Raw genomic sequence first — 27,872 nt, 5'->3', positions numbered from 1 at the left:
TTTTAGAACGCAAAATCTGTTAAACCGCGTAGAAACTATTACAACTTGCGTAGGCTACGTGACTGAAATACGTTATAATAAATGTTAATTCATATAGTATAAACATGATAGACGTGTATTGTTTTGGTGTTGTTTAATCCCCGTGCAGTGTCATGTTTTCGTTAAACCCCTCGGTGCGCGAATGGATTGAACCAGCGGTTAACGGAGCGCGCGCGTTCTCGCTATCTGTCACACGACATGCGGAGGCACGACAGATAAATGTTTGTGTCTGGTAGTTGGCAAACAGTTCGAGCGAATACAGCACACACTCAGTTTGGTTTGCCCGCTGCATTCTTCAAAGGCATATTTTTTTTGTGGAATTAATCGAGAGGATTATATCGCAGGTGCGCGTGGAGGCTGTGTATTTTGGGATAGTATTTGCTGGATAGGTAAGTTTATAATTCACATACAGTATCTGTTTGAATAAATTCAAGTGCTATTTGCAAAGTTGCATTTTAGCAGCCAGCGCAAGAAATGCTCCAGAATTCCTGGTTTGTAGTTGGTGCCTGGTTTGTTACTTTAAACAAATCTATAAAATATCGTACAGGTTAATTATTCAAGTCTGACTGTGATGTTAAAGTATCGGAGCAAGTGCAGCTGATGGCGTAAGGTGTTGTGGCTGGCTCTTTGTCAAACTACAATCACAAATCGCCACATGATTGATGTAGTCAGATGATTATGGCAGTGGAAGATGCGATGCTTTTACATAACACGAGGCGACCGAGCCGGAGAGCAGGTGCCTATGGCAAGCCATTTCAACACTTAATAGTAGCCTATCTGTTTCATATTTTACTAGCACTTTCATGTTATTAATAATTTGCTGCTATTCATCATCCAAGTAACTATTCCATTGTAACCGGTAACAAATTGCACATTTACAATTTGGCAAACATGTGTTTTAGTTGATGCTGTTGCCTATTCCAGTTCTATGCATTAGATGCTAAGTATCCCAATAGTTGCTATAGTGTCTATTAGGGCTGCACAATTAATCGAATTTCTAATCGCGATTGCAATTATGGATGCCACAATTACGTAATTGTTCAAAGTGGCAATTAGTCCACGTGCAGAGTCCACTTATGTTATTCTTTGTGCTTAAGATGTTTTTTTTTCCTTCTCCATGTTATCTTAAGGGGTTTTTCCATTGTTTTAATTTTAGTTTTAGTATAACACTATAATACCATTTTTATTTTTTATAATTTAAAGAAGAAACCAATGCGATGTATATTTGACATTTGAGGCTTAAAACTATAGAAAAGCGCAAACTGTTTTTCAGTTAGAGTGTTTTCAGCTTCTTTATTTTCATATAAAAATACGGCATGCAGTTGCATCAAACAATAGTATAAACACCATTCGATGTAAATCATGATAATCGTAATTAATAAATGCAAATTACAATTTCAAGGGAATAATCAACAAATGTGATTTTTGTCATAATCGTGCAGCCCTAGTGTCTATTCTAGCTTTAATTGTACTAGCACTAGTACAGTACTTCCCCATTCTATTTATTTCATACTAGTCTCCCTTGCCTTGTCATAGTTTGGAATTGCAATGGGATTAAGATGTATAGGTCAGATGCCCAGATATTGAATATGTATCCAATTTAATTACATTTGGAAGTGGATAAGGAGGATGCCAAAAAAAAATCGATCGCGTGCTGATTTTTGTGTTTACACATGTGCAACAATATTTGATCTGTATCACTTGATTAAAAAATGGGATTTTATTTTGTGCAATCATAAACGCAGCCTATGAGACTATCTATCCCAATTATTTTCAGTGACAATTTATATAATTAATAGTTTAGTGCTTTTAAAAACATGCTTTAAGTCATTTTACAATTTAATGTTGCCATAGACATTGCCCTAGTCCACTTACTATATGGCATTAATTTTTCTTAAAGGTCTTTAAAAGTTTGACACCCTGTTTCTGTATTTGACATATATTAGATTAAAAAAATATTATTTGTAACAATAGAAAAACACAGTACTGTCTAATAAATATGTACTAATGCCTATTTATTTACTTATAGAAAAAAGATAGTAACTAATATAATAGTTGCAACTAAAGTACTTAGTAGCAAAACTAGTACCAGTAAACACTACAAACAAATATTTGAAAGTGAATAATTTGTGTATTCTCAACCATTTTACACCCTGCTCTTTGTAAACAGTGAATATGTTTGTATACAGTATGTAGTTGTGTCACACTGTATAACACCAACAGCTTTAAGGCATCATACAGGCTATATCATTTATTCTAAGTAGCTTTGTTTTAAACGTTTTGCCTAAAATCTCAAAGGAATGTACAGGATGTTAATTACTGAGACCATCAATCCCCTGACCATGAGAGATCTTAATTATCAGTAGCTGACGTGCAATAAACTATCTCCGTAGGATAGGTTTTGAATCCAATTAACCAGTGGCTGTTAACCACTTGAGCTGTTATTTTGATTTTTTAAGAATTAGGCATATGCAATATTGGACCCACCGGTGGGTCCCCAGAGTTGATGTGGTTAATATCAACAACAATACTCAAAGTGTGCCTGAGCTCTTGAACAAACGTCTGCTTGATCAATTCAACCAAAATATCGGTTTAAATATCTCTGTATACATCAAACACTCACGTTTCATGCTGCCTCTAGATTATGTAATACACCTAACATTCATATACAATACCTTTGAGAGGATGAAGATATGTGTCCGTCCGATATTACTGAGATCTGTGGATCAATTGACTACATGCAGCATGCCATCTGCTTGCTCTAAAGCAGCCATCTGCTGTGATGACTCATCAGCCAGAGTCTTACTGCTCATTAAAGACGTCTCTGAAACCCACTACCAATCACAGACAATAAGCACTTAATGCACTATGAGGCTGATTTGGTAGGTGTTGAAAAACCGGCTGTTTTTATATTAAAAATACATATTCTTGTGTCAACGACTGGAGTGCATATACAAATGTGCATTTTATATTAAGCAGCACAATTATACTCTCCAAGGACACGTTTTTGTCATTTCTCATTAAAAAAGGACCACTGGTGCTTGGCAACAGGTTGTCATTATAGTAGGACCAACTTTATACTCTTCAACAAACATTATTCTTATGCATAAACATGACCTCTATAGTCTGGGGCTGGGATGTTGTGTAAATGTTTGTTTAGAGCGTGAGTCTGCTTTACAAGTGCATTCACGGGATGCATTTGATTACAGCCTTAGGACAGAATAAAGCAAAGACACAAGTCCATTGTGCTCGTGCTTTAAGCTTTTTAACCAGGGAGGGATTACATAGGACCCTTCTATATTATTTTAATTAAAATTTTACCAACTCCTTTACAATCTGATAGACCCATGCAGGGATAACTGGAGAAATGGAGAGGGGAACGAGGGTATGTTGAAGGATATAGAAATGCAAAAAATTACAGAGTTGATTTTTCCATGTATGTTAGTTTTTAGTGTACAGTTACTTTATTTACTGATGATGAGCATTTCAAGAATTGATTTGAGCTTGTATTGACTGGATCATTGGCTGCCTGATTCACCTTTGATTGAGCATTTATAAGGAGTGTCAAACTTTCGCCTTGTGTAAAGGGCTGAGATGAATCTCTGAAGAAGTGGAAGATAGTTCCTGCTTGTTGAAAGTAGAGGACTGATGGCAAACGCCTGAGTTTAGGAACAGCAGATGGGATGGGTGTGGAGGCTAAAGAAAGAAAACCCAGAGCACAGGGAAAGACTGTGCCTAGAAAACTAAGAAAGAAAAACCAGACCAAAGCAAAAGAGAGTTTCAGGTCAAGTTAGTTTATTCCTTCATCACTTAAAAAACCTGTTGTAATGAATTAACCTTAATATTAATCCGGAAGAAGGAGGCAGGAACCGGCGGACAATCAAACAACATTTTAATAAAACAAATTAAACACAAAACAGCGCACCAGCCCCTCACGGACGACTGGTGCGCTCAAATAAAACCAAAACACAACTAAAAGCCCAGGCCTGGTCCTCTCTCGTCCTTCACTGTCGTCGCTCCAGTTTTATATCCTTCCATCTCCATCTCCATCTCAGTTTTCATCTCAGTTTTATATCGGCCCTCCAATAGCTGGGCGATCTCCTCCGCGGTGCCTGGCGGTGGCACTGGACGGCCCTCGGCGGACGGCACGACACCCCTCCGCCGCCCGGTGGACGGCGACGGCTCCTCCGGTTTTGGGCAGCCGGCAGGAGTCCCCCGTTCCCTGCTCTTCCGGATACCTTCACGGAGGCAGCAGGCTCCGGCCCCCTGGTGAACGGCGCCAACTCCTCCGCTCCCTCACGGACGGCAGCCGCCCCTCCATATCGTGGACGGTTGGCAGCGAGCTCACCCGTCCCCGGCAACTCACTCCAGCCCACCGCCTCGAGCGTCCATGGCGGCATCCTCCTCGCCAGCTCGATGGCACCACGGATTCACCACAGCTGCGAGGGATCTTCAGCAGCGCGTCCTTCCTTCTCCCGGCTTCTCCGCCCCTCATGGACGACTGGTGCGCTCAAATAAAACCAAAACACAACTAAAAGCCCAGGCCTGGTCCTCTCTCGTCCTTCACTGTCGTCGCTCCAGTTTTATATCCTTCCATCTCCTACGTGGGACTCGAGAATGGCAGTGGGTCGCAGGTGTCACTGATTTCCCAATCATTGCCGGCCTCCCTCCTTGTTCCCACGTCCCTCGGCCCCGTCCCACTCGCCACACCTGTATAACTTTCTTTTGTGGAACTATACAATAAAATACTTTGAAGAATGTCTTTTAGTCAGTGCAATGAAATTAAGTGGGGTCTGATGTTTTAGTTTTGGTCCCCACTGACTGTCACTGTATGATCAATTAACATAATTGATTATTAATTAAAATATGACATAATTGATGTTTTTCAAGTTCACCTAAACATGAAGATTCCATCATTATTTACTTACTCTAATGCCATTACTCAACCTGTAGAATACAAAAAGAAGATACTTTAAGTCAGTGGGGTCTAAACAATACTGGACCCCACTGACTTTCATTGTATTGACAAAAACAAAGGACACTCCTCAGAAAGCCTTCTGTTCCGCAGAAGAAAGTAAGTCATTTTGGCATGTACTTAAAAGCTCCCCAATGAAAATGTGATTAATTATGATATATTTTTCTCTTTTTTATGTATATTGAGGGAGCAACAATATACACTCACTGTAAAAAAAAAACAAAAAAAAACGGCAGCTGTGCCAGAACTGTAACACACATGACAATGAAATAATCCAAGAAACATTACTGTTACATAAAACCCTAAGTAAAACCATCAAATGTGAGTTGTCAGGAGGCATTTTAAGAATGTCAATTTATGTCTTTTCCACTGTAAATTATTAAATAACCTGTTCTTTATTATTTTATTAGATCTATTACAGTTTTTTTCTGTGTATAGTAAGGGAACATACTGTTTACTAACAGGTTTTTACCATAGCATTTTTTCAGTCTTCTACTATTAAAATATTTTTACAGTGAAGTTTGTAAATGATTAACCCGGCTATAAGTTGTATACCCCCTATAGTATTTCAACTTTAGTGATGTATTATTGATACGGATCTAATAGATTTTGGTCTAGATAATTTTTTAGTAACATTTCTTCTTCAACATTTTTTCTTAAACAGTTTGTTATTTGCTGTTTTGTAATCATTCGTGAAATATATTAGCAGTGAGTGAAGATTGTTTCAAAGTAAATCCTACAACAAATTTGTTTCAGTGTAAATTGCACATCTTTGACTCTACTCTATCCAGTGATTTGAGCATCCACTGTAAGCCAGGGTTCGTACGAGGTGCATAAAATGTGCTTGAATTTGACTTTTTGAAATTTAAGTCCTGGAAAACTGACATATTTTTGAGAAGGTACTTGAAAAGTACTTGAATTTTTAAAGGGCAGTATATATGAAATATGTGTTATTCCTTTTCCTTGAATAAACAATATTGTTTTACACAAAATTAACGATGCAGCATGTCTGATATAAATACAGAACCGTTTTGCCTGCCTTTCAGCAGTGCACGAGATCTCACGAAAAGCGGTCCCGTGATATTAGTAAGTTGCGATATTAGTAAGTTGGTAAAGTTGTGTTTGTGGTGAAACCTTTGATATTGCTTGCATTATATTGTTCAGTCTTTTATTGCATGTGCTGTTAGTTGGGTTTCATTTGGCAATGCATATAAATTCTGACTCGTTTTGTGTTGCACGGTTATCATTTACAAGCATGGAGCGCATCTCCATCTCAGTCCACATTCTTCTGGGAAAACAGTACCTGTTATTTCACTAGATTCGTTACGTAAATCATGTATAAACCTATGCCAACGCAGGAGAATTCCTCAACATATTTCTAAGTATGCGATTTACATATTGTACATTTGTTGTGCGAACCCTCGTTCTGAGTTTGCAGGTGGCCCAATATTAAAATTACATGGCTTTAACATCCTTGAATCAACAAAACAATGTAATTGCTTTTTTTATATATACTTTATTTGTACCAATAATTATTGCCTCATAATAATATAGTGTATATATAAATATTCATACTAAAGCCTGTTTTCCACTTAGGTCAAAAAAAATATCAGATTACTCAATTGTCAAAATAATCAGTAGATTACTTGATTACCAAACTAACTATTAGTTACAGCCCTAGATTAGTTAAAGGTCCCGTTTTGCGCGCTTTTTTGAAGCTTTGATTGTGTTTACAGTGTGCAATATAACGTGTTCATGTTTCGCGTGTAAAAAAACACAGTATTTTTCACACAATTCACCTATCTGTATACCGCTGTTTTCACTGTCATAAAAATGGGCTGATGACTTCCTTGTTCTATAAAGTCCCTCCTTCAGAAATACGTAACGAGTTCTGATTGGGCCAGCGGTTCCTGTGTCATGATTCGACAGCAGCTTAGCTCACGCTACCCTCCTGAAAACGTGATTGGGCTAGTTTTGAGAAGCAAGTGGACAGGAGCATGTGCTGGAGATGTACTTATAATCACAGGAGTGTTTTTACTGACGAGATGCACATGAAAATCGCATTCGTTTTTTTGCACAGCCCTACCATCTAGTTAACAAAGCTAAACAGTATTGCCCTTTGTGTAATAAGTTACAGAAACTGTTAAATGCACCAACTTAAATAATAAAATACACTTACCGGTTGTGTTCCATAAACAACGCCTTCTCCAGACAAAGAATAATCTTTGTGCGAATCCGGCATTAAACTGATTGAGATTGAGGAAGCTGTCCTCAGCAAAATGTGCTGCACATAGTTTTACATGTGGATTATAATTTTCGGGAACCGAGTTAAACATAAATTGTAACCATTAATCTCCAAGTACAGTGTCCCTGGGAAGCCCAAAGAAAGGTGATTGGACTCCGAGATGAAAATAACAGCGTTTCGACGACATGGCGACAAACACAAATGCAGCTCTTCCTCTTCTCCATCGCAGCGCAACAAGGCCATGCCCCCTTTTTGTGAATTCCTGTGGGCGGAGGTTAGTCAAAAAACGGTTTTAGTGACGTCATTACTGCAGGAACTAGAGGGATGTAGTCCAAACTGGTCGTTCGTTGTAGGCAAATTCTGTTAAATAAAATATCTCGCTTGGAATTGAACTTTGAGCTTTAGAAATGTACAGATATTATTTATACTCTAACAACAACATTACACACTAACTAAAGTTTGAAACATGGGATCACGAAGAAGGGGACCTTTAAAGTAAATCAAAATACAACTGCATTGTTTTGGTTTGTATGATTAAAAGACATATTTTGTCATAAAAAAAGTCTTAAAAATATAATTGAAATATTGCCTCATTCTAGTGATCCAAGTATCTGTATATCTTGAGCTAAGTGTATTGTCACACACACCCTAGTGTTGATAAGTGGTGATAAAGCTCATAATTTCCCAAGTAGTCTACGATACAGATTTCATTCTTCAGGTCAATCATATTCAGGAAAAAGAAAATCAGTTTGAATAAGGAAAGTGAAAATTTTGCCATAATATCCTTTAAAACATCACTAAACATCAACTGCTCTGTTTAGTGTTCAGAGGATCTGTTTTGGAGGATGGACTATGACAGACATTATGAAACCTCATGTGAAAGCAGGATTTATTGTATAACTTCCAGAAAGTTATCATATACAGTACAGCTCACTCAAATAGTGTAGTTGGCCTGATTTTGGTCTTTAAAGATTCTTTAGCATTTGTTTGGATTATGCTAATTCCTGTGGTTGTAGAAAGTAGAAATTGTTGGGGAACAGACTGAAATCCACAGATCAGATGGATAAATAAATAATACTGTTATTTAGTTATTTTTATTTTATTTATGTAACTTAAATTTTATAGTTCGCTGGTTGCAGACTATTGGGTATTTTCGATGAGTCGGAAAGGCAGTTACTGTATTTATGAATGAGTCATTGAATTATTCACTCAACCAATTTATTCAAAAGTTGATTTAGGAACAACACAACACTTTTGTGTTTGGCAGCGTTTTGCTATGACTTTGTTTGAAATTATTTAAAATGTTAGTTACTCAACATTTTGCATTAAACTCTGCTGTGTCCTATTGTTTTTCTCTATAAATAACTTGAAGCGCAAAACTCAAGTTAAAAGAAGTTCATCTTTTTTAATTGCACCACCTTACAAGCTTGTATTCTACAAAAGTACAAAAGGGGCTGTTCACACAGAATGTGCTGTGTTTCAATGCGCTGTTTTTCCAATGCTTTTTCTAAACATGCGCTAGTCAGGTATTTTTTGACACTTTTCCTCGTCTTTTGTGCATGACACCTGTTAAAATGCAGTTCTCAAGTTAAAGCTGTTCAACTTTTAAAAAATGCTTTTCTGCATTTTTTTTCATTCCACTATGTCTAACATTTTTCAACACATTCTATGGAAATAGCCATAAGGAAAGTAGATGCACATGCAGGACTGTATACAGTATATAAAGCATCTTAACCACAGATATTCTCTTAAATAAGGCTCTTTCTTTCTATACGGTATTCTTGGTATCCCGTGGTGCTGTTGGCCGGAGGTCTGTAATGTGTTTCAGTGTTTTATGCCCCGTCCTGCTGCCAGTACAGCGTTCCAACACAATAAAGCCAAAATGGATGCTTCCATAAACATCCATCCGTTGAGCCATTAGCTTTCAAATCTGCACTCATGTTTCAGTTTTGTCTCATAAAAAATTTGACAGAAAAAAAACGCCCACATATCAACATTGCTGACAACACACTTAAAGCAGCTGTACTTGAATTAAATATAATAGCTAAATAGTTTTTGACACGTATATACACACAAAAGAACAACACGCTCATGAACACATGGACTCAAACACCAAGGCATCATCTAATAAATCTATGCAGAGTGTCGCCCATGGGCAACAGCACAATGGCTGGGCTCGAAATACTTAATCCTTCACATTATGTGTGTGTGTGTGTGTGTTTGTGTGTGAAAGAGAGAGATGGCTTTCACTTCACAAAACCAGGCCCACACACATGCACCAGCCTGCTGTCTGCAATAACATTAATTGTTATGAAGGCATTCAAAGCCTGGTCATCTAGTCCCTGAACAAGAGCATTGTTTATTGTTGTATCCATCAATCTAAATAAATGCATGCTTTACGAGTCTCTACAGACATTATATAACAACAAACCATAATAATTAGCGTGTTTGTGAAGGGATGCATGAATCCCTGTTCTATACCTATAATGATTCTTAGTTATTTAATGGCCAATAAAGGATAAATGGTCGATATAAAAATTATAAATTTTGCCTAACGGACAGTCACCACTCATCTTTTCTTTAGGAAATGTGAAAATCTACTCTTTATGAATCTAGTTCCATCTGCTGCTAACAGAGCAATAGGCTTCAAAGATTCTCTGTGACAGTTATTATTGTGACAGATTATCAGTGATGATATCCTATTAATGACTGATTTTGAGCTATGCCAGTAAAAATGTCAACTCCATCTCTGTGCACAGACCACTGCCTTTGCATGAGTGTATTTGTGCATCCATGTGCACATACAGTATATGTGTCTGATTTCCCTTGAGACATGTCAGGACCCTACTCCAACCATTCTTATCTTCCATCTCACATATGACAAAAATGATGTCTCATGTATGTGCTGACGATTAAATATAAAGGTTCCCTATGCTTGTGTTTAGTGTAGTATGCGACCACAAGCCTTGTCATAAAGACTGTAGTCTTAAATATTAACCTAAATTCTTGTCCACTGAGGTCTAATATTCCTAAAAAGAGCGATCTGTTAACATTCATATTCGTCTTTTTTATTATTATTATTAATGGACAGAGTGGGACCTATTAATCACTGAATTCAGGTGTTTGAGTCAGAATCATTGCCACAGGTGGATAAAATCAAGCACCTAGCCTTGCAGTCTGCATTTACAAACATTTGTGAAGAAAATGTGATATTCTGAAGAGCTCAGGGAATTCAAGTGTGGTTGTTGGATGCCACCTTTACTACAGCAAGTCAATTCATTAAATGTTATCCCCGTTATATATTCCACGGTCAATTGTTGGTGGTATTATTAGAAAGTGGAAGCGTATAGGAACAACAACAACTCAGCCAGGAAGCATAAGACCATGTAAAGTCACAGAGTGGGATCACCGAGTGCTAAGGCACATGATGCTTGAGAGTCACCAACACCATGCTGATTCCATAGTTGAAGACTTCCAAACTTCAACTGACATTGATATCAGCACAAAAACTGTGTGATGGGAGCTTCATGAATGGGTTTCAATGTTTCCGGCAGGATTTTGTGAGACTGCGATGGATGGTCCTCGATCCCTCTAGTTTAGGGGCATGTCCCCCCTGTGAGAAAACTTTGTACATTTTAAAGTTAAATAAATAAATCTGGTGCACTTTGAGAGTTCAAAATTAAGAGCTCCAGCACAGGTTCAGTGTGCAAACTAAAATAAATAAGCTGGTGAATGTACTTGTTTTTTAATTTTAAAGGGGACTCATCCCTCTTTTTAGTTGTCATATAGTGTCTCAATCTCACTGGTGAATTTGGAATCTGAACAAATTAGAATAAAATCATAATAATATTATATTATTATTCCTATGACAGTAATAGCCATATTTTGTAAAACAATTGCACTGTGAAATACATAAATAATTTTTTCAGGTATATTATTTTACCTTACTCTAATTTAGGAAATTGCAGTGCATTTGTCTTAATTTCTATACTTGCAAGGCAGGCCTAAAACTAACTTTCACATCTGCCAGTGGCTGGTGACTTGAGAAAATTTACCAGCCATAAATATTTTTCCTTGCCATGAAACAGTTTTTGCAAAAGAACAGGCAGTGGCAACTACTAAAACAACTTAACATGTTTGATAATAATAATAATTTTAAAAAAGCCATTTGAAATTACGAATGTGATTACGAAATCACGATACAAACAAAGATAAAAAGATAAAACATACATGAAACAAAAACAGACAGGCTGAATGAATGCAACTTCACTCTCTGACAGCAGGTGGCACTTATAGATCAGCAATTATAAGAGGGGAAAAAATACCATCAAAACTTTTGTGAAGTCAGTTCCCTTCAGAAATACATTAATATAAACCCCAACTCTAATATTTATACTTTTCTTCCAAACAGTGAACTTGCTGTTCCTAACAGTATTTTCTCTGTGCGTGTCTGTTAATTTGAGGTCATGGTTGCAAGAGATAAACCCTTGAGCTTTTATTTTGGCAGAAAACTCCAGCTTCTGTGAAAACAGGTTTTCAAACATTACTAATTAAATGAAATACTGTAAACATTTGCCCATTAAAATGTTGAGAATTATGCAAATGTAAAAATGAAGCATAACTGGTGGCCGTTGCGTTCCCAAATGCGCTCTAAACTCAAAGCACATTCATTAATGGAGTTCACTGCAGTCACTGTGAACTGAGCCGCTCTGAGATGCGGAAAACACTGGATCACAAATGCCGATCACATGTGCAGTGTGCCACAGTGGCCCGCCACAGTCTAGTCAATGAATGGAATCACTGGGTTTTCATGACCAAGCAACTGCATGCAAGCCTAATTTTACCAAGCACAAGGCTATGCGTTGGATAGAGTGGTGTAAAGCTAGGCCCAAGACATGATTGGATGAGTTTGGTGTGGAGGAACTTGACTGTCCTACACAGATCCCTACCCTCAACCCCATCTATCATCTTTGGAATTAACTGGAATGGAGATTGTGAAGCAGGCCTTCTCGTCTAACATCAGTGCTTGACCTCACAAACTGGATGAATGGGCAAAAATTCCCAAAGAAACACTCCAAAATCTTGTGGAAAGCCTTCCTAGAAGAGTGGAAACTGCTGTAGCTGTGAAGTAGGGACCAACTCCATATTAATGTCTGTATTTAGAATGCAATGTCATTAAAGTCCCAGTTGGTGTAATGGTCAGGTGTCCCAATACTTTCTCTCATACAGTGTGCTTTCTGTCAGGATTGAACCTGTTGTCATGTGTGTCAGTTCCTGTTTTTCTTTATTTGGTCTGTTTCCTTTCCTTGTTTAGTTGGATCAGTAATTGCTTCCCCTCACCTGTCAGTCCCTTATTATCCTGCCTTTAAAATCCAAATCGTTTCAGTTCAATTTTGTTGGGTTTACCAGTCAAGTACATGTGTCTTTCTCCTGTTCTCAATGGCTACGTTTACACGCACCCAAATAATCCATTTGTAATCGGATTGACGGCTCAATCGGCTTGAAAAACGTTCATATAAACACTTTAATCGATCCGATTGAGCTTGATCCAAATGAAATTTTGATCGAATTGAAGGGGGTGATTTATTCCTCTTCTGATATGATTGAGTGTGCAGGAAAACACTCGATCGGATTGAACCATGAAACTGAAAGGACATATAAACCAGCACATCAAACGGATCACTTTATTAAGCGACTTACAGTGCATTTAGGCTATCAATTTTTACCTATCATGTGTTCCAGGGGAATCGAACCCCCAACCTTGCGCTTAATAGCGCAGTGCTCTACCAATTGAGCTACAGGAACACATATTAGCACATTAACACATTATGTTCATGTAAACACTACAATCAGATTCATCAATCGTAATGAATTCAGTCCGATTGAATCAAAAAGTGTGCATGTAAACATAGTCAATGTTGGTTTTACCCCTGTGTTGGATTAATAAAGACTCTTTTCAATTATCCTCGGCTCTGTGTTCCTTCTGGCAGCATAGTGTGACTCTTTCATGCAGTACCATTTTTTATTTTACCTTTAAATAACATTACTACCTTGTTAATTCAAATTGTCTATTCTATACCAAGATCAAAGCAGCTTACAAGCCAACCAGCTCTCACCCCCGGCTGACTGCACAAAACCTTCAATGCTCATGACATCCACATTACTGTCTGCTCCTCTGTTATTGCTGCAAGATTGCCGTTTAAGACAGCATGAAATGTTAAATTGAATTTTACATGGGAAATAATTTGGGGTGGGACTTGATTTCGACCATCAGTATTTGATTGAATTTTGAAAAGTGGTCTGTGATATTATTGCCAATTTTTCCCCACATGTTTGGCCTGGGTTACATGAGCAGAAAATTCATTTCTGAGGTGGAGACAGTTACACGAAAGCAAAGCAAACATCCATTTGCCACTCTTTTCCTCATTTATTTCTTGTCCTCTCTCCACTCTCCGCTCACAATATAAAGTAGAAAAAGGCCAATAAAAGCATGCGTCTCTGTGTAGAGCGTGACTAGATTGATCTTGTTCAGATGTGCGGACTGAGAAGTCTCGTTTTCCATAGCAACCGATCTGATGTTACATAATGCAGTAGGAATAAGAAGAGGGTGAGAGATCTTGCTGGTTTAATGTGGGAGATGCAGCAGGATATTTTTAGGATTCTCGTGTTTTTTCTCCTCTCTTGCAGTGTAAGTGATGCGCGGAGGACACAGATGAGGATGGGTACAGGACACACACTGAGCTGCGTGTGTTTGTACAGGATTCATCTGTTTTTTGGTGACTGTTGAATTGTGCTTGCTGTCGTAAACATGTCACCATGTGAACATAAAAAATAAGCACATCTTACCTATGATTCATCTGTCCAATGAACTCCAGTGACTCCACATTGCCTCATATTAGTACAGTGAAACACGAGTCACATTTTAGTATGATTACATTATAATTACACAGGGAAGCATGTTATATTAGTACCATATCAGTTATTAGATGATACTAGAGTTTTTGTAATTTATCAGTATTAGTTTATACTGTGTATTTAAAGGGATAGTTCACCCAAAAATGAAGATTGCCCCATGATTTACTCACTCTCCTCTGAGTTTTTTCTTCTTCTTTTTTCAGACAAATACAATCAGAGTTATATAAAAAAATGTCCTGGCTCTTCCAAGCTTTGTAATGTCAGTGAATGGGGGGTCGAGATTTTAAAGCACAATAAAGTGCATCCATCCATCATAAAAAGTACTCCACACAACCCCAGGCAGTTAATAAAGGCCTCCTGAAGTGAGTTGATGCACTTGTGTAAGAAAAATATCAAAATTTATAACTTTAGCATATTCTCTCCAAAGCTTACTCTACACCCGCGTCCTACGCATCACTTTGCTTCAGGAGGCCTTAATTAACCCCCCCGGTCTCGTCCCCAACTCACTGCCATTATAAAGCTTGGAAGAGCCAGGAGATTTTTTTTTATATAATTCTGTATTTGTCTGAATTATATATAAGTAGAAAGTCATACACACCTAGGATGCCTTGAGGAGTGAGTAAATAATTTGGTAATCTCATTTTTGGGTGAACTATCCATTTAATTGTGATACTAATTTTTTTCTTAACATTTAGATTACCATCGGCTTACATTTATTTGAGCTATAATCTGTAATAACACTAAGTATAACAATGTTAAATGTATCTTTAGCAAATTAATATTTTTCATATTTAACTATAATATGATGGTGTTAAAAACAACTGATTTTATTCTTTAACTTATTTATTTTGTAATTTGTTTAGAATATTGAAATATATTTACATTTATCTGTAATTACAGTGTTATTTTAGTATTATTTATATAGTATATATTATATATAGTAATGCTATATATTATGAATTAGCTTTTTTATTTAATTTACATATGTGTGTGAGTGTATGTATATGTATATATATATATATATATATATATATATATATATATATATATATATATATAATTTATTGTTTTATGTTTGTCATCTATGGTGTTTAGTAATATTTTAGTAATATTATTTTGCTTAATTTCAATAACTGAAAATACTTTTCATTTGTAACCAGCAATGGTTATCGGCCTTAATATGGAAATAATATTAGCCTGAAATGTATCTATGTATTTATGCATCTCTAACATTACTTTAAAATTATCTTAAAAGCTGAAAGTCTGAAAGATGGATTAGAAACAGACAAGAAAGATAGATCCACTCGCATTTTCTTCTGAAAATGTAAAAATCTACTTTTATTTTTTTAAAACTCAAATAACAGCTAATAATGAAAAGCTCTGTAGGCTATATAATCTGATCTGCAGATCTGTAGGTTTGTAAAACTTTTTTCTCCATGAGTCAAGTGGACATGCTGAACTGGCATTGGTCTTTGAAAGCATCTCTCATCTTTCTTAGAGCTTGTCTGCTGTTTTCTCTCCAGAGACAAGACTTGATTTTCCACTAGATAGGATACACAGGGAAAATCTAGCTATAAATAATCTGGGAGAATAGTAGCTCTAGAACAAAAGCTGTGATAGGTGTGTTCATCCGTCTGTTCTGGAGGACACAGAGGTTTTAGAGATGTGAGATGTCAGACTGTGTTAGCTAAAATACAGAAGCACCACATTAGGTTTCTTACGTAAGTCTTCTTTAGAGGTGAGTGTGATGTCTAAGATGTTCCCTGATAGAACTGCAGCATCACTGAGATTGTGTTGCGTTTGCTTTGTGCTGTAATGAAAAACTCCCCTCCCCTCCCCTCTTCTAACTGGTTCATGCTATTGAAAACTGAATTAAATATGAATGAATCAATCTGATACACCAGTCATTTTCGAGGGTCAGCCAAAGTAGAAATAGTTCTTTAAAGGGATAATTTACCAAATAATGTAAGTTAGGGCTTACTGTACATTATTTCTTGGTTATTTTTGCTCACTATTGATTGTGATTTCTCGTTCCCTTTGGAAACATTAACTTTTCTTTTAAACTGAATTTAAATGAAAAATAAATAGAAACTGTAAAATGTAAAAACTGCCATAAAACAAGTAGTCTAGAGCTAAATATTTTTCTTTTTGAGAGATGCACGTTCTAGTGCAAGGCCAAAGTTCACGTGGCATGAATAACTGAGTGATTTTGAGCTGAGCCTGTGGATCAATAACTATAACTGTCTGAAGAGAAAGCACTTTAGAGAGCACCGTCATTCGCCTTCACATTTATTGTCTGTCAAAGAATATCATGTTTGCTTCGCCTCTTATATATGGAGTACTAAAATAAGCAGCTTTACTATGCTGAATATATGTTTCAACTACATTTTCAAAAAATGTCAATTTACTCACCATCAGGCCATCTGAGATGTAGATGAGTTTGTATCTTCATCAGAACAGATTTGGAGAAATGTAGCATCACATCACTTGCTCACCAACGTATCCTCTGCAGTGAATGGGTGCCGTCAGAACAAGAGTCCAAACAGCTGATAAAAACATCACAATAATCCACAGGTAACCCACACCTCTCTTGTCCATCAATTAATGTCTTTGTGAAGTGAAGAGCTGCATGTTTGTAATAAATCAAAATCCGTCATTAAGATGGTTTTAACTCCAAACCATTGATTCCAGCTAAAATACGAGTCCTCTATCCATAATATCACTTTCTCCTCTGGAAAACTCATCTTTTCTAATTTAGGAGAGAAATATGCACAGATTAAGCACCATTTACAAACTGTCCAAAACATTTCTAAACAAACATGTCAGTGGATTTTGATGTGAGAAGACAACAGGGGTGGACTTTTTAACTGAAGGAAGCGTTATTATGGATGATGGACTCGTATTTTGGCAAGACACAAATCCCTTGATGGATTTAATTCTTACAAACACACAGCTGTTTACCTCACTTCTTGCCTGGATTACTCGTGGATTATTGTGATGTTTTTATCAGCTGTTTGGACTCTTGTTCTGACGGCACCCATTCACTGCAGAGGATCCACTGGTGAGCAAGCGATGCAACGCTACGTTTCTCCAAGTCTGATGATGAAACAATCTCATCTACATCTTGGATGGCCAGAGGCTAAGTAGATTTTCAGCAAATTGTGATTTCTGAGTGAACTATGCCTTCAACACTGAATTCAGTTCACCGGACAGATTTTGCTTGATGTTGGACTATCATGTTGTGATGAGTAATGAAATCCTGTATTTGGGTGTTTCAGGAATGGTGTTGGGACGAGGAGGCCCTGTAGATGTGTGTCATGAAGCTTCTCAATGCCTGTGGTAAGAGTTTAGTCTTTTTCTCATCTTTCATCTTTTCTTTCACGGTGAGTCTGTGTCTCCTTCTCTTTACACTCCCTTCCCAAAGTAAACATGGTTTGCTCTTTTATAGGAGACTTCAAGGATCCTCTAAAAGAGGTGAAAGGTGAAATAAAAATAAAAACAAGTGAGACAATATTAACATAGATATGTTGAAATAGTGATGATAAATGTTTAAAGCAGTTTTCTCAATCAGTATTTTTGTTTTCAAATGAAGATAGCTAAGCAGCTTTGAAACATACATTAACTGACGAAAGAAATTAGATATGAATACTTTTCAGCATTGCTAAAGAAATAAAAATATATATTTTGTTATATTAATTTATTTTATATGCATGATGACATTTTTTTTTAACACCGCAAAAAACATATATCTTTTAAAGAAATTAAAAAATGCTTTTTAGGCAAATAGTTACAAATAAATGAAAAATCAGTCCAAAACATTGAGTCTATAGAGGATCACATAAGATGCATAAGAGATATAATTTGTGATATTTCTTTCCTATGAGTTTCTTTGACTTTATATTGATTTTTAAAATATTTTTCTTCGTCAAATCCTGAACAAGCCTAACCTGAAACTACCATACAACTGAGATCAGTCTTGCTTGTATCGGTGCTAAGTATAAACTATATTACTGTCCAGCTCCAACTGTCTAAATGCAACTTGACATGAAGATATTATAAACATAAACATCATGATTTTCTGTAAAGCTGCTTTGAAAAAAAATGTGTTATGTGAAAAGCCCCATACAAATAAAACTGACTTGACTTAAATTGACACATCTTTCTGCACAGTCTTTTGTCAGAAGGCATCTGACATCCATTTAAAGCCTCGTACTCACCTACTGTTACTTCTTTTCCACAGTGACCTCATAAAGGGAGTGCTTTCTTATCGAAAATGATGATGCATAAGGTAATTAAAAGAAATTGTTTTTATATCAATTATGCTATATTTATATATATATATATATATATATATATATATATATATATAAAGATAATACATAATCATAAAACAAATACAATTGTTCATGTGATGTGTGACCTTTGACCTGTGTGTGTGTGTGTGTGTGTGTGTGTGTGTGTGTGTGTGTGTGTGTGTGTGTGTGTGTGTGTGTGTGTGTGTGTGTGTGTGTGTGTGTGTGTGTGTGTGTGTGTGTGAACAGCAGTCGTCCTGTACCTCGCCGGGCAGCGTTTGTTCTCTTCGTGGAAGAGGTGTTCCTGGATCCCCATCGGTCACTGTAGTGGTGTGTATAGCAGCAATGCATGCTGGGATATGATTAGTGCATCACATTACACATGGCCCATGACTAACTGTAATAATAATTGTGTCTCAAAATTGAAACACTTTGCAAGAAAACAAATGTCTTGCTTTCTGAGCAATACATGTACTTCTTCATAGCATGTTTCTGAGATTGCAATTTCTTCCATATTTTGGATTAATACAGGCCAAAATGGACAATCAAGTGATTGGGTATAAGGATCTAGCAGCTATACCTAAAGACAAGGCCATTCTGGACATAGAGAGGCCTGACCTGATGATTTATGAGCCCCACTTCAGCTATTCACCGATGGAGGTAATACACTGTATATTCAGTAAATATACTGTTCAAAAGTTTGGGGTCAGTAAGAAATATTTAGAAGAAATTATTACTTTTGTTCAGCAAGGATGCATTAAATTGGTTCAAATAAATGTTGTTCTTTTGAACTTTCTATTAATCAAATAATCCTCAAAAGATAACATGGTTTCCACAAAATATTTAGCAACACCATTGTTTTCAACATTAATAATAATGAACAGCAAATTGTGATAATATTTCACAATATACATTTTTGATCAAATAAATGCAGCCTTGGTGAGTATATAGACTTCTTTCAAAATTATTCGAACATCTTACCAAGCCAAACTTTTGAATGGTAGTGTTGTGCTGTTATTTGGTGGTTCAGTTCAATTCAGTTCAAGTTTATTTGTATAGCGCTTTTCACAATACGGATCGTTGCAAAGCAGCTTTACAGAAAATGTAGTTTTCTACAATATATTTATTATTTAGTAGTAGCTTACTGTCAGTTAATGTGCATATTGTGGGAATGTACAGTAAAAATCAATTTAATCATAATCAAACAGACGACGAACATTATTAACAGCAATTGTTATGTGTTGCAATCAAACTTATAGCACAATTTGTTAGTTCTGTATGTGATGGTGATAAGATCTGTTTTGGACATTGTCTCAAAGACTCAAATAACTCAATAACTCTGTAACACACTCTGTCTGTCAGCGTGTGTGATGTGTTCACTGGTTAGTTTCCTGCTGGGTGTGATGTCTCACCATCAGAGCGTCTGGCTTGAAATCAGCACACACACACACACACACACACATGCCATGTTAGCTCGGCTCTCCCACTGTAATTTCCTTTTTTGTTTAGCTGTAATGGAAGCTTTACGATTCATTAAATCTGTTAAACCTGTCTGTGGAAATGTCTGGGTATCTCACTCACTGCCAACAGCTGACCTCTCTCTCTCTCTCTCTCTCTCTCTCTCTCTCTCTCTCTCTCTCTCTCTCTCTCTCTCTCTCTCTCTCTCTCACTCTCTCTCTCTCCCACTCTCTCTCTAGAGGTCATTATCTCCTCGTTCAATCTCCCCTCTTCTATCTCCAGAGGTAAGATGCATAGTACATGTCCATGAAAATCAGTAAAACTGTAATTTTTTAATTATTTCAAAATCAAAATGTTCTATTTTAATATATTTTAAACCATAGTTTATTTCTGTGATGCGAAGCTGAATTTTCAGCATCATTACTCCAGTCTTCAGTGTCACATGTCCCTTCAGAAATCACTCTAATATGATTTGCTGCTCAAGAAACATTTCTGATCATTATCAATGTTGAAAACAGTTGTGCTGCTTAATATTTTTTGAAGAAGCCATAATATGTTTTTTCCAGGATTCTTTGATGAACAAAGAGTAAAAAGAGCAACATTTATTTGAAATAGAAATATTTTGCAACATTAGTTTCAAGACAAAAAGTCTTGACTTTTGGTAAATGTATTATGTCCTTGCTGAATAAAGAGTCTGATTTAAATTTTAAAAAACTCTCTGATCCCAAATGTTTGAATGGATGTATAAAATGTAAAACATAAATAGTTGATAGAAATAGTCTTATAATATTTTTGCAACAAATTATTTTACATATTTATAGTATTCATGTACAGTATGTCCACTAATTCAAGAATTTGAAAATGTTTGTTTAAAATAGCTTTAAAAAGTCAACTGCTGCCACCACTTAACATGTTACTTCCCAAGATTTAATAAAAGTTACAGTTTTAAATACTGTATATTTTATTTCCAGTTTGACTTAATTATGGTTAAGGTTTTCCTAAAAACATATAGCCCAGATAAATAAATATAGAAACAAAAAATATGAAGGAAAGTCTGGAATTCGCTCTCTCAAAGTTTTTGAATGAAAACACTTGTTAACATCAGATCTGAATTCTAAAATCCCAGTGTTGAAGTCAAATACACCAGCTATTTTACCATGTTGAAGGACCAAACTATCTATTTTAGAGTCTCTCTGCGTGATTCTTAATCACACAGACCTTCTAAATGTAATTCCAGAGCAGTCTATCAAAGGATGTCTATGAGAGGGATTGGTCAGAGCTGAGTAAAAGCATCACCATCAGCACTAAAGTCCCACACCAGCAACAGCACTTCCACAGGCCAGGTTAGGAACTACACCACCTCACAAACACAGCCAACAAACATCAGTCAACACCAAACTCTAAAACTAATCAAATCAACCTCACTGTTCCTCCCAGACAATGGAACCAATATATACAAGAAGCCACCAATATATAAACAAGGTATGAAACATCAACGCTGTTCTTGTGTAATGGTGTAATTCTGGGGCATTCTGAGCATGTGTCTGTGTGTTTGAATGAATGTAGATGTCTCAGCAGCCGTTCCACACAGTAAACACATGATGGATTTAATCATCGAGTCATCCAAGTTTCCCGCCGCAGAACCTCCAGACCCCAACCAGCCCGCTAAGATAGAGATGGACTACTGGCCCTGCCCTCCCTCGCTAGCTGTTATAGGTTATCCACATCATCACAACCTCACTATATCATACGCCATAAAGGCCTGATGTATCAAATAAGAAACAAAAATTCCCTCTGGGCTGTAATTCATTTAGCTAGATGCTAACAGCACATGCAAATGTAAGCAGTGTTTAGTATCAAGGCACAGTTTAATGATGTGGTAGTCTGGACACTGTTGTTCATCGACTTCTTCAACACTCTTCATCTCACACTCATGTGTTTGTACCACAGAGAAAGAGCGAAGGAAGAATGTGGCATCCAAGATGGCTGAGGGAGAGGAGGGTGAGGAGGATGACACGTATGATGACAGCGATCTGTCTAAAGACATGTGGAGACTTCGGCAGATGCAGAAACAGGAGCTCAACAAGGTGTTTATCTGTCAACTGAGATATGTCAAGCAGTTTTACAGCTGAGCCTTCCCGTGGGCTCACCGCCTACAGGAGGGACCGTAAGGGGCCGGTGCTTAGACAATCGGGCGGCAGTCGAAGGCGGGGGCCTCGACAGCCCGATCCCTGGACACGGAAACTAGCTCTAGGGACGTGGAACGTCACCTCACTGGCGGGGAAGGAGCCCGAGATTGTGCGTGAGGTTGAGAGGTTCCGACTAGCGATAGTCGGGCTCACCTCTACGCACAGCTTGGGCTCTGGAACCACACTCCTCGAGAGAGGATGGACTCTTCACCACTCTGGAGTTGCCCATGGTGAGAGGCGGCGGGCTGGTGTGGGTTTGCTTATAGCCCCCCAGCTCAGCTGCCATGTGTTGGAGTTTACCCCGGTGAACGAGAGGGTCGCTTCCCTGCGCCTTCGGGTCGGGGATAGGTCTCTCACTGTCGTTTGTGCCTACGGGCCGAACGGCAGTGCAGAGTACCCGGCCTTCTTGGAGTCTCTGGGAGGAGTGCTGGAAAGTGCTCCGACTGGGGACTCCGTCGTTTTACTGGGGGACTTCAACGCCCACGTGGGCAACGACAGTGACACCTGGAGGGGCGTCATTGGGAGGAACGGCCCCCCTGATCTGAACCCGAGCGGTGTTCAGTTATTGGACTTCTGTGCTAGTTACAGCTTGTCCATAACGAACACCATGTTCAAGCATAAGGGTGTCCATCAGTACACGTGGCACCAGGACACCCTAGGCCGTAGGTCGATGATCGACTTTGTGGTCGTTTCATCCGACCTCCGGCCGTATGTCTTGGACACTCGGGTGAAGAGAGGGGCAGAGCTGTCAACCGATCACCACCTGGTGGTGAGTTGGATCCGATGGCGGGGGAGGAAGTTGGACAGACTCGGCAGACCCAAATGTACTGTGAGGGTCTGCTGGGAACGTTTGGCCGAGTCTCCTGTCAGAGAGATCTTCAACTCCCACCTCCGGCAGAGCTTCGACCGGATCCCGAGGGAGGCTGGAGATATTGAGTCCGAGTGGACCATGTTCTCCACCTCCATTGTCGAAGCGGCCGCTCGGAGCTGTGGCCGTAAGGTTTCCGGTGCCTGTCGAGGTGGCAATCCCCGAACCCGGTGGTGGACACCGGAAGTAAGGGATGCCGTCAAGCTGAAGAAGGAGTCCTATCGGGCCTGGTTGGCTTGTGGGACTCCTGAGGCAGCTGACAGGTACCGGCAGGCCAAGCGGACTACAGCCCGGGTGGTTGTGGAGGCAAAAACTCGGGCCTGGGAGGAGTTCGGTGAGGCCATGGAGAAGGACTATCGGTCAGCCTCGAAGAGATTCTGGCAAACCGTCCGGCGCCTCAGGAGAGGGAAGCAGTGCCCTACCAACGCTGTTTACAGTAAAGGTGGGGAGCTGTTGACCTCAACTGGGGATGTCGTTGGACGGTGGAAGGAATACTTCGAGGATCTCCTCAATCCCGCTGTCACGTCTTCCATTGAGGAAGCAGAGGCTGAGGGCTCAGATGTGGACTCGTCCATCACCAAAGCTGAAGTCACCGAGGTAGTCAAGAAACTCCTCGGTGGCAAGGCACCGGGGGTGGATGAGATCCGCCCTGAGTACTTCAAGTCTCTGGATGTTGTGGGGCTGTCTTGGCTGACACGCCTCTGCAGCATCGCGTGGCAGTCGGGGACGGTGCCTCTGGAATGGCAGACCGGGGTGGTGGTCCCTCTTTTTAAGAAGGGGGACCGGAGGGTGTGTTCCAACTACAGGGGGATCACACTTCTCAGCCTCCCTGGGAAAGTCTATGCCAGGGTACTGGAGAGGAGAATCCGGCCGATAGTAGAACCTCGGATTCAGGAGGAACAGTGTGGTTTTCGTCCAGGCCGTGGAACACTGGACCAGCTCTATACCCTCTACAGGGTGCTGGAGGGTTCATGGGAGTTTGCCCAACCAGTCCACATGTGCTTTGTGGATTTGGAGAAGGCATTCGACTGTGTCCCTCGCGGCGACCTGTGGAGGGTGCAGTAAGCAGTAAGTCAGACTTGTTCCCGGTGCGTGTTGGACTCCGGCAGGGCTGCCCTTTGTCGCCGGTTCTGTTCATGATTTTTATGGACAGAATTTCTAGGCGCAGCCAGGGGCCGGAGGGGGTCAGGTTTGGTGACGACACGATTTCGTCTCTGCTCTTTGCGGATGATGTTGTCGTGTTGGCCTCATCAAGCCAGGACCTTCAGCATGCACTGGGACGGTTTGCAGCCGAGTGTGAAGCGGCTGGGATGAGAATCAGCACCTCCAAATCCGAGGCCATGGTCCTCAGTCGGAAAAGGGTGGCTTGCCCACTCCAGGTTGGTGGAGAGTTCCTGCCTCAAGTGGAGGAGTTTAAGTATCTTGGGGTCTTGTTCACGAGTGAGGGAAGGATGGAACGGGAGATTCTGCAGTAATGCGGTCGATGTACCGGTCTGTCATGGTGAAGAAAGAGCTGAGCCGCAAGGCGAAGCTCTCGATTACCGGTCAATCTACGTTCCTACTCTCACCTATGGTCATGAGCTTTGGGTCATGACCGAAAGGACAAGATCCCGGATACAGGCGGCCGAAATGAGCTTTCTCCGCAGGGTGGCTGGGCGATCCCTTAGAGATAGGGTGAGAAGCTCAGTCACCCGGGAGGAGCTCAGAGTAGAGCCGCTGCTCCTCCACATCGAGAGGGGTCAGCTGAGGTGGCTCGGGCATCTGTTCCGGATGCCTCCTGGACGCCTTCCCGGGAAGGTGTTCCGGGCGCGTCCCACTGGGAGGAGACCCCGGGGAAGACCTAGGACACGCTGGAGAGACTATGTCTCCCGGCTGGCCTGCGAACGCCTCGGTGTCCCCCCAGAAGAGCTGGAGGAAGTGTCTAGGGAGAGGGAAGTCTGGGGTTCTCTGCTTAGACTGCTGCCCCCGCGACCCGGCCCCGGATAAGCAGAAGAAGATGGATGGATGGATGGATAGTTTTAGTGATTTTAAAATGTATCAAAATAGAAATCAGTTATTTTAAACTATTTGTACTGTATTTTGGTCAAAGAAATGCAGCATCTTTCAGAAACATTAAAGACTCTTACTGACCCCAGATGTTTAAACAGTAGTATACATACAATTTTATGTCCAGCTATTAATAACTTGTAAATCTAGAATTTACATCTTCACCAAAAACTCAAAAAATTGGGAGCTCTTTAAAGAAATAGTGACCAGTCAGACCACCTAAAATACACATTTTGCCTTATACACTTTTCTCTTACACTGTATATTCTATATTAACATTTCCATTTCTAACTGCTGCTCTTAAAACCTTATTTTCTTCAGAAACCGAAGTTTGTTGGGTTTGCTCTTATTTGTGAGATCTTTTGTCTCACTCGACCTTCAAGTGAAGGCCACAGTTGGTTTCAAATAAAGGACAAATCTTCAGGGATTCTTGCATTTCATGTCGAAACAGGGAGCCAGGCTGATCAATTCAGTCTCTCAGCCTGGGTGTAATGTTTCAGTGTTGTTCACTGTTGTTCGGAGTTGTTCTCAAACTCCCTCTTCACCTCTCATTCTCTCTCTTCATCACAGATTCAGTCCAATCTAGGAAAACTGATACTGAAGGAGGAGATTGAGAGATCGGCCCCTGTCCGAAGGAAAACACGGTCTCTGCCCGACAGGACACACATGCATCTGGGTACATTTCAGTGTTTTTGTGTGTATGCATGTGCTTGTGTGTCGTCACTGTGTTGTTGCGATTTTCACAAAACTGTCTGATTAGGAAAAACAAAACAGGAAGATACACAGAGACATCTGAGTCAGTGCTTCCACCTGCAGTCAGAGTTTATGCATGGCAGACGAATCATCTGAATGAGACTAGTGTTTATCGGTCTCTAGGGTAAAGTTCAGAGTCTCAATTTGAACCATTTTGATTATTGCGTTATACTCTTTATTCTTTTATACTGAAAATGGATGTGATTCCAATTAAAAACAAAAGCCAGTTGACCTTGTACTTATAGTGGCCCCTTCTGGTTGAAGATACGTATGTGCTGCATCTATATGATACACATCCCTAATAGACAACATGTTGGCTTCAGCATCATTACTCTTAAATGCTATTGGTGTCAGTGCATTAACATGTTTCTTCATTTCTTTTACACAGCCTCCAAATCCCCCTCATTTCCTTCCTACACTAAGATTGGCCTGACTAGGGTGAGAAACTGAAATCTGTTTTGATGTGTCAGCTTTGTGAGATCCATCCATAATTAGACTGATTTAATTAGTCTGGTGTTCGTCTGTTACAGCTCCAGTCTGCAGAGTTCTCCTCTTCAAACAGTGATAAAGGGAGTCAAAGTAAGTGTGGGGATTATTACATTTCTATTCTATTCTATTTATACTACAAAGAGGTCCAGTATTAAAAGTCATGATTCTATTCTATTCTAATAGTAACTTTTGACATGTTTATTTTTTACTGCAATCAGAGTTCCAATATTAAGAGCCATTATTCTATTCTATTCTATTCTATTCTATTCTATTCTATTCTATTCCAAATAGTAATTTAGAGTGCCAGTATAGTTTTTTGTTTAAGATGTTTAACAGTCAATCAGAGTATGTTCATGTATTGAGAGCACAGATCTCTATTCTATTCTATTGTATTCTATTCTAATAATAATTTTTATCACGTTTATTTATACTACAGTCAAATGTCCAGTATTAAAAGCCACAATTCTGTTCTATTCTATTCTACTCTAATAGTAATTTTTGCCATGTTTATTCATACTACAATCAAAGTTACAGTATTCTGTTCTATTCTACTCTAAATAGTAATTTAGAGTTCCAGTATTGTCTTGCTGTTCATTTCAGATCATTTTTATTTAACATGTTTATTTATAACATTTAATCAGAGTACTGTTCAAATATCGAAAGCACATATCTCTATTCTATACTATTCTAATAGTAATTTTTTGTCATGTTTATGTATACTACAACCATAGTTCCAGTATTAAGAGCCATAATTCTGTTCTGCTCTATTCTATTTTATTATATTCAAGAGCAAAGTCATTGTTTTTATTGTATTGTTTGGTTGTAATCTGTTCTCATCTTTTTAAATGAATATAAATTGAATTGAATTAAATAGGACAGATCTTTGCCATGTTTTATACCTCCTGCTCATTGTATTGTTATTTGTTTCTCTCTCTTTTTACAGATTTCCAGGTATGTAATAGTTAACATTAAAATAAATATATGCTTACCAGATGAACAAAATAAATGAATTCATTTTGTAGACACTTTTATTCAAACAAACCTACAAGTGAGGAATACTATGACACAAACCATTCATTATATGTTCCTAATAACTGCTCAAATCACAGTAGTGGTCTGTGGTCTTACAGTGGTCTCCTCTCTCTTATAGAATGGAGATGCCCAAAGCAGAAGGATCGACAGAGGGAATTCACTCCCTAGTATGCTGGAACAAAAGGTTACTAGTAAGATTATTTTTGTTCATCCAAGTTTCATTCAAGCTTTATTCATATTACATGTGTTTGTACCATCTATGTGTTCATTTGGGCAGATTTACCCGTATGAGATGCTCATTGTGACTCACAGAGGCAGAAACAAACTCCCTCCTGGTGTAGACAGGACAAGACTGGAGGTACACATTGCTTCTCTCATCACTTTAGCCTGTTGCACTGTTCTGTTGGCCTGTATTCACCACATGACCTCTCTCTCCAGAGGAACCTGTCACCTGAGGAATTCCAGAATGTCTTTGGAATGTCCACTGAGGAATTCGACCGACTCTCCCTTTGGAAGAGGAACGACCTGAAAAAGAAAGTCTCTCTCTTCTAGTAGTCGGAGAAATACGTTC

General features: G+C 38.9%; 1 protein-coding gene across 1 annotated transcript; it reads left to right on the top strand.

The window, feature by feature from the left end:
• Window positions 1-164: 164 nt before the first annotated feature.
• Window positions 165-27,872, top strand: LOC132114816 (dematin-like). Its single transcript, XM_059523153.1, has 17 exons — window positions 165-428; window positions 17,453-17,513; window positions 18,415-18,462; window positions 18,716-18,796; window positions 18,998-19,126; window positions 20,164-20,208; window positions 21,162-21,267; window positions 21,362-21,406; window positions 21,491-21,640; window positions 21,875-22,011; window positions 25,598-25,703; window positions 26,169-26,218; window positions 26,311-26,412; window positions 27,149-27,220; window positions 27,420-27,485; window positions 27,579-27,659; window positions 27,740-27,872. The coding sequence occupies exons 3-17, from the start codon at window positions 18,448-18,450 to the stop codon at window positions 27,851-27,853; spliced, it is 1,299 nt and encodes a 432-aa protein (XP_059379136.1). The 5' UTR covers window positions 165-428; window positions 17,453-17,513; window positions 18,415-18,447; the 3' UTR covers window positions 27,854-27,872.

This window comes from Carassius carassius, chromosome 34 (genome assembly GCF_963082965.1).
Source record: "Carassius carassius chromosome 34, fCarCar2.1, whole genome shotgun sequence".
NCBI classification, from domain to species: Eukaryota; Metazoa; Chordata; class Actinopteri; order Cypriniformes; family Cyprinidae; genus Carassius; species Carassius carassius.
This window is presented reverse-complemented; position numbering and strand designations above follow the sequence as displayed.

What these genes read in the sequence shown, in the direction of transcription:
- LOC132114816 (XM_059523153.1), top strand. An exon ending in CAGGACACACATGCATCTGG is followed by an intron (nt 25,704 to 26,168) that starts GTACATTTCAGT and finishes TCTTTTACACAG; the next exon opens with CCTCCAAATCCCCCTCATTT. An exon ending in TCTATTTATACTACAAAGAG is followed by an intron (nt 26,413 to 27,148) that starts GTCCAGTATTAA and finishes TAAATAGGACAG; the next exon opens with ATCTTTGCCATGTTTTATAC.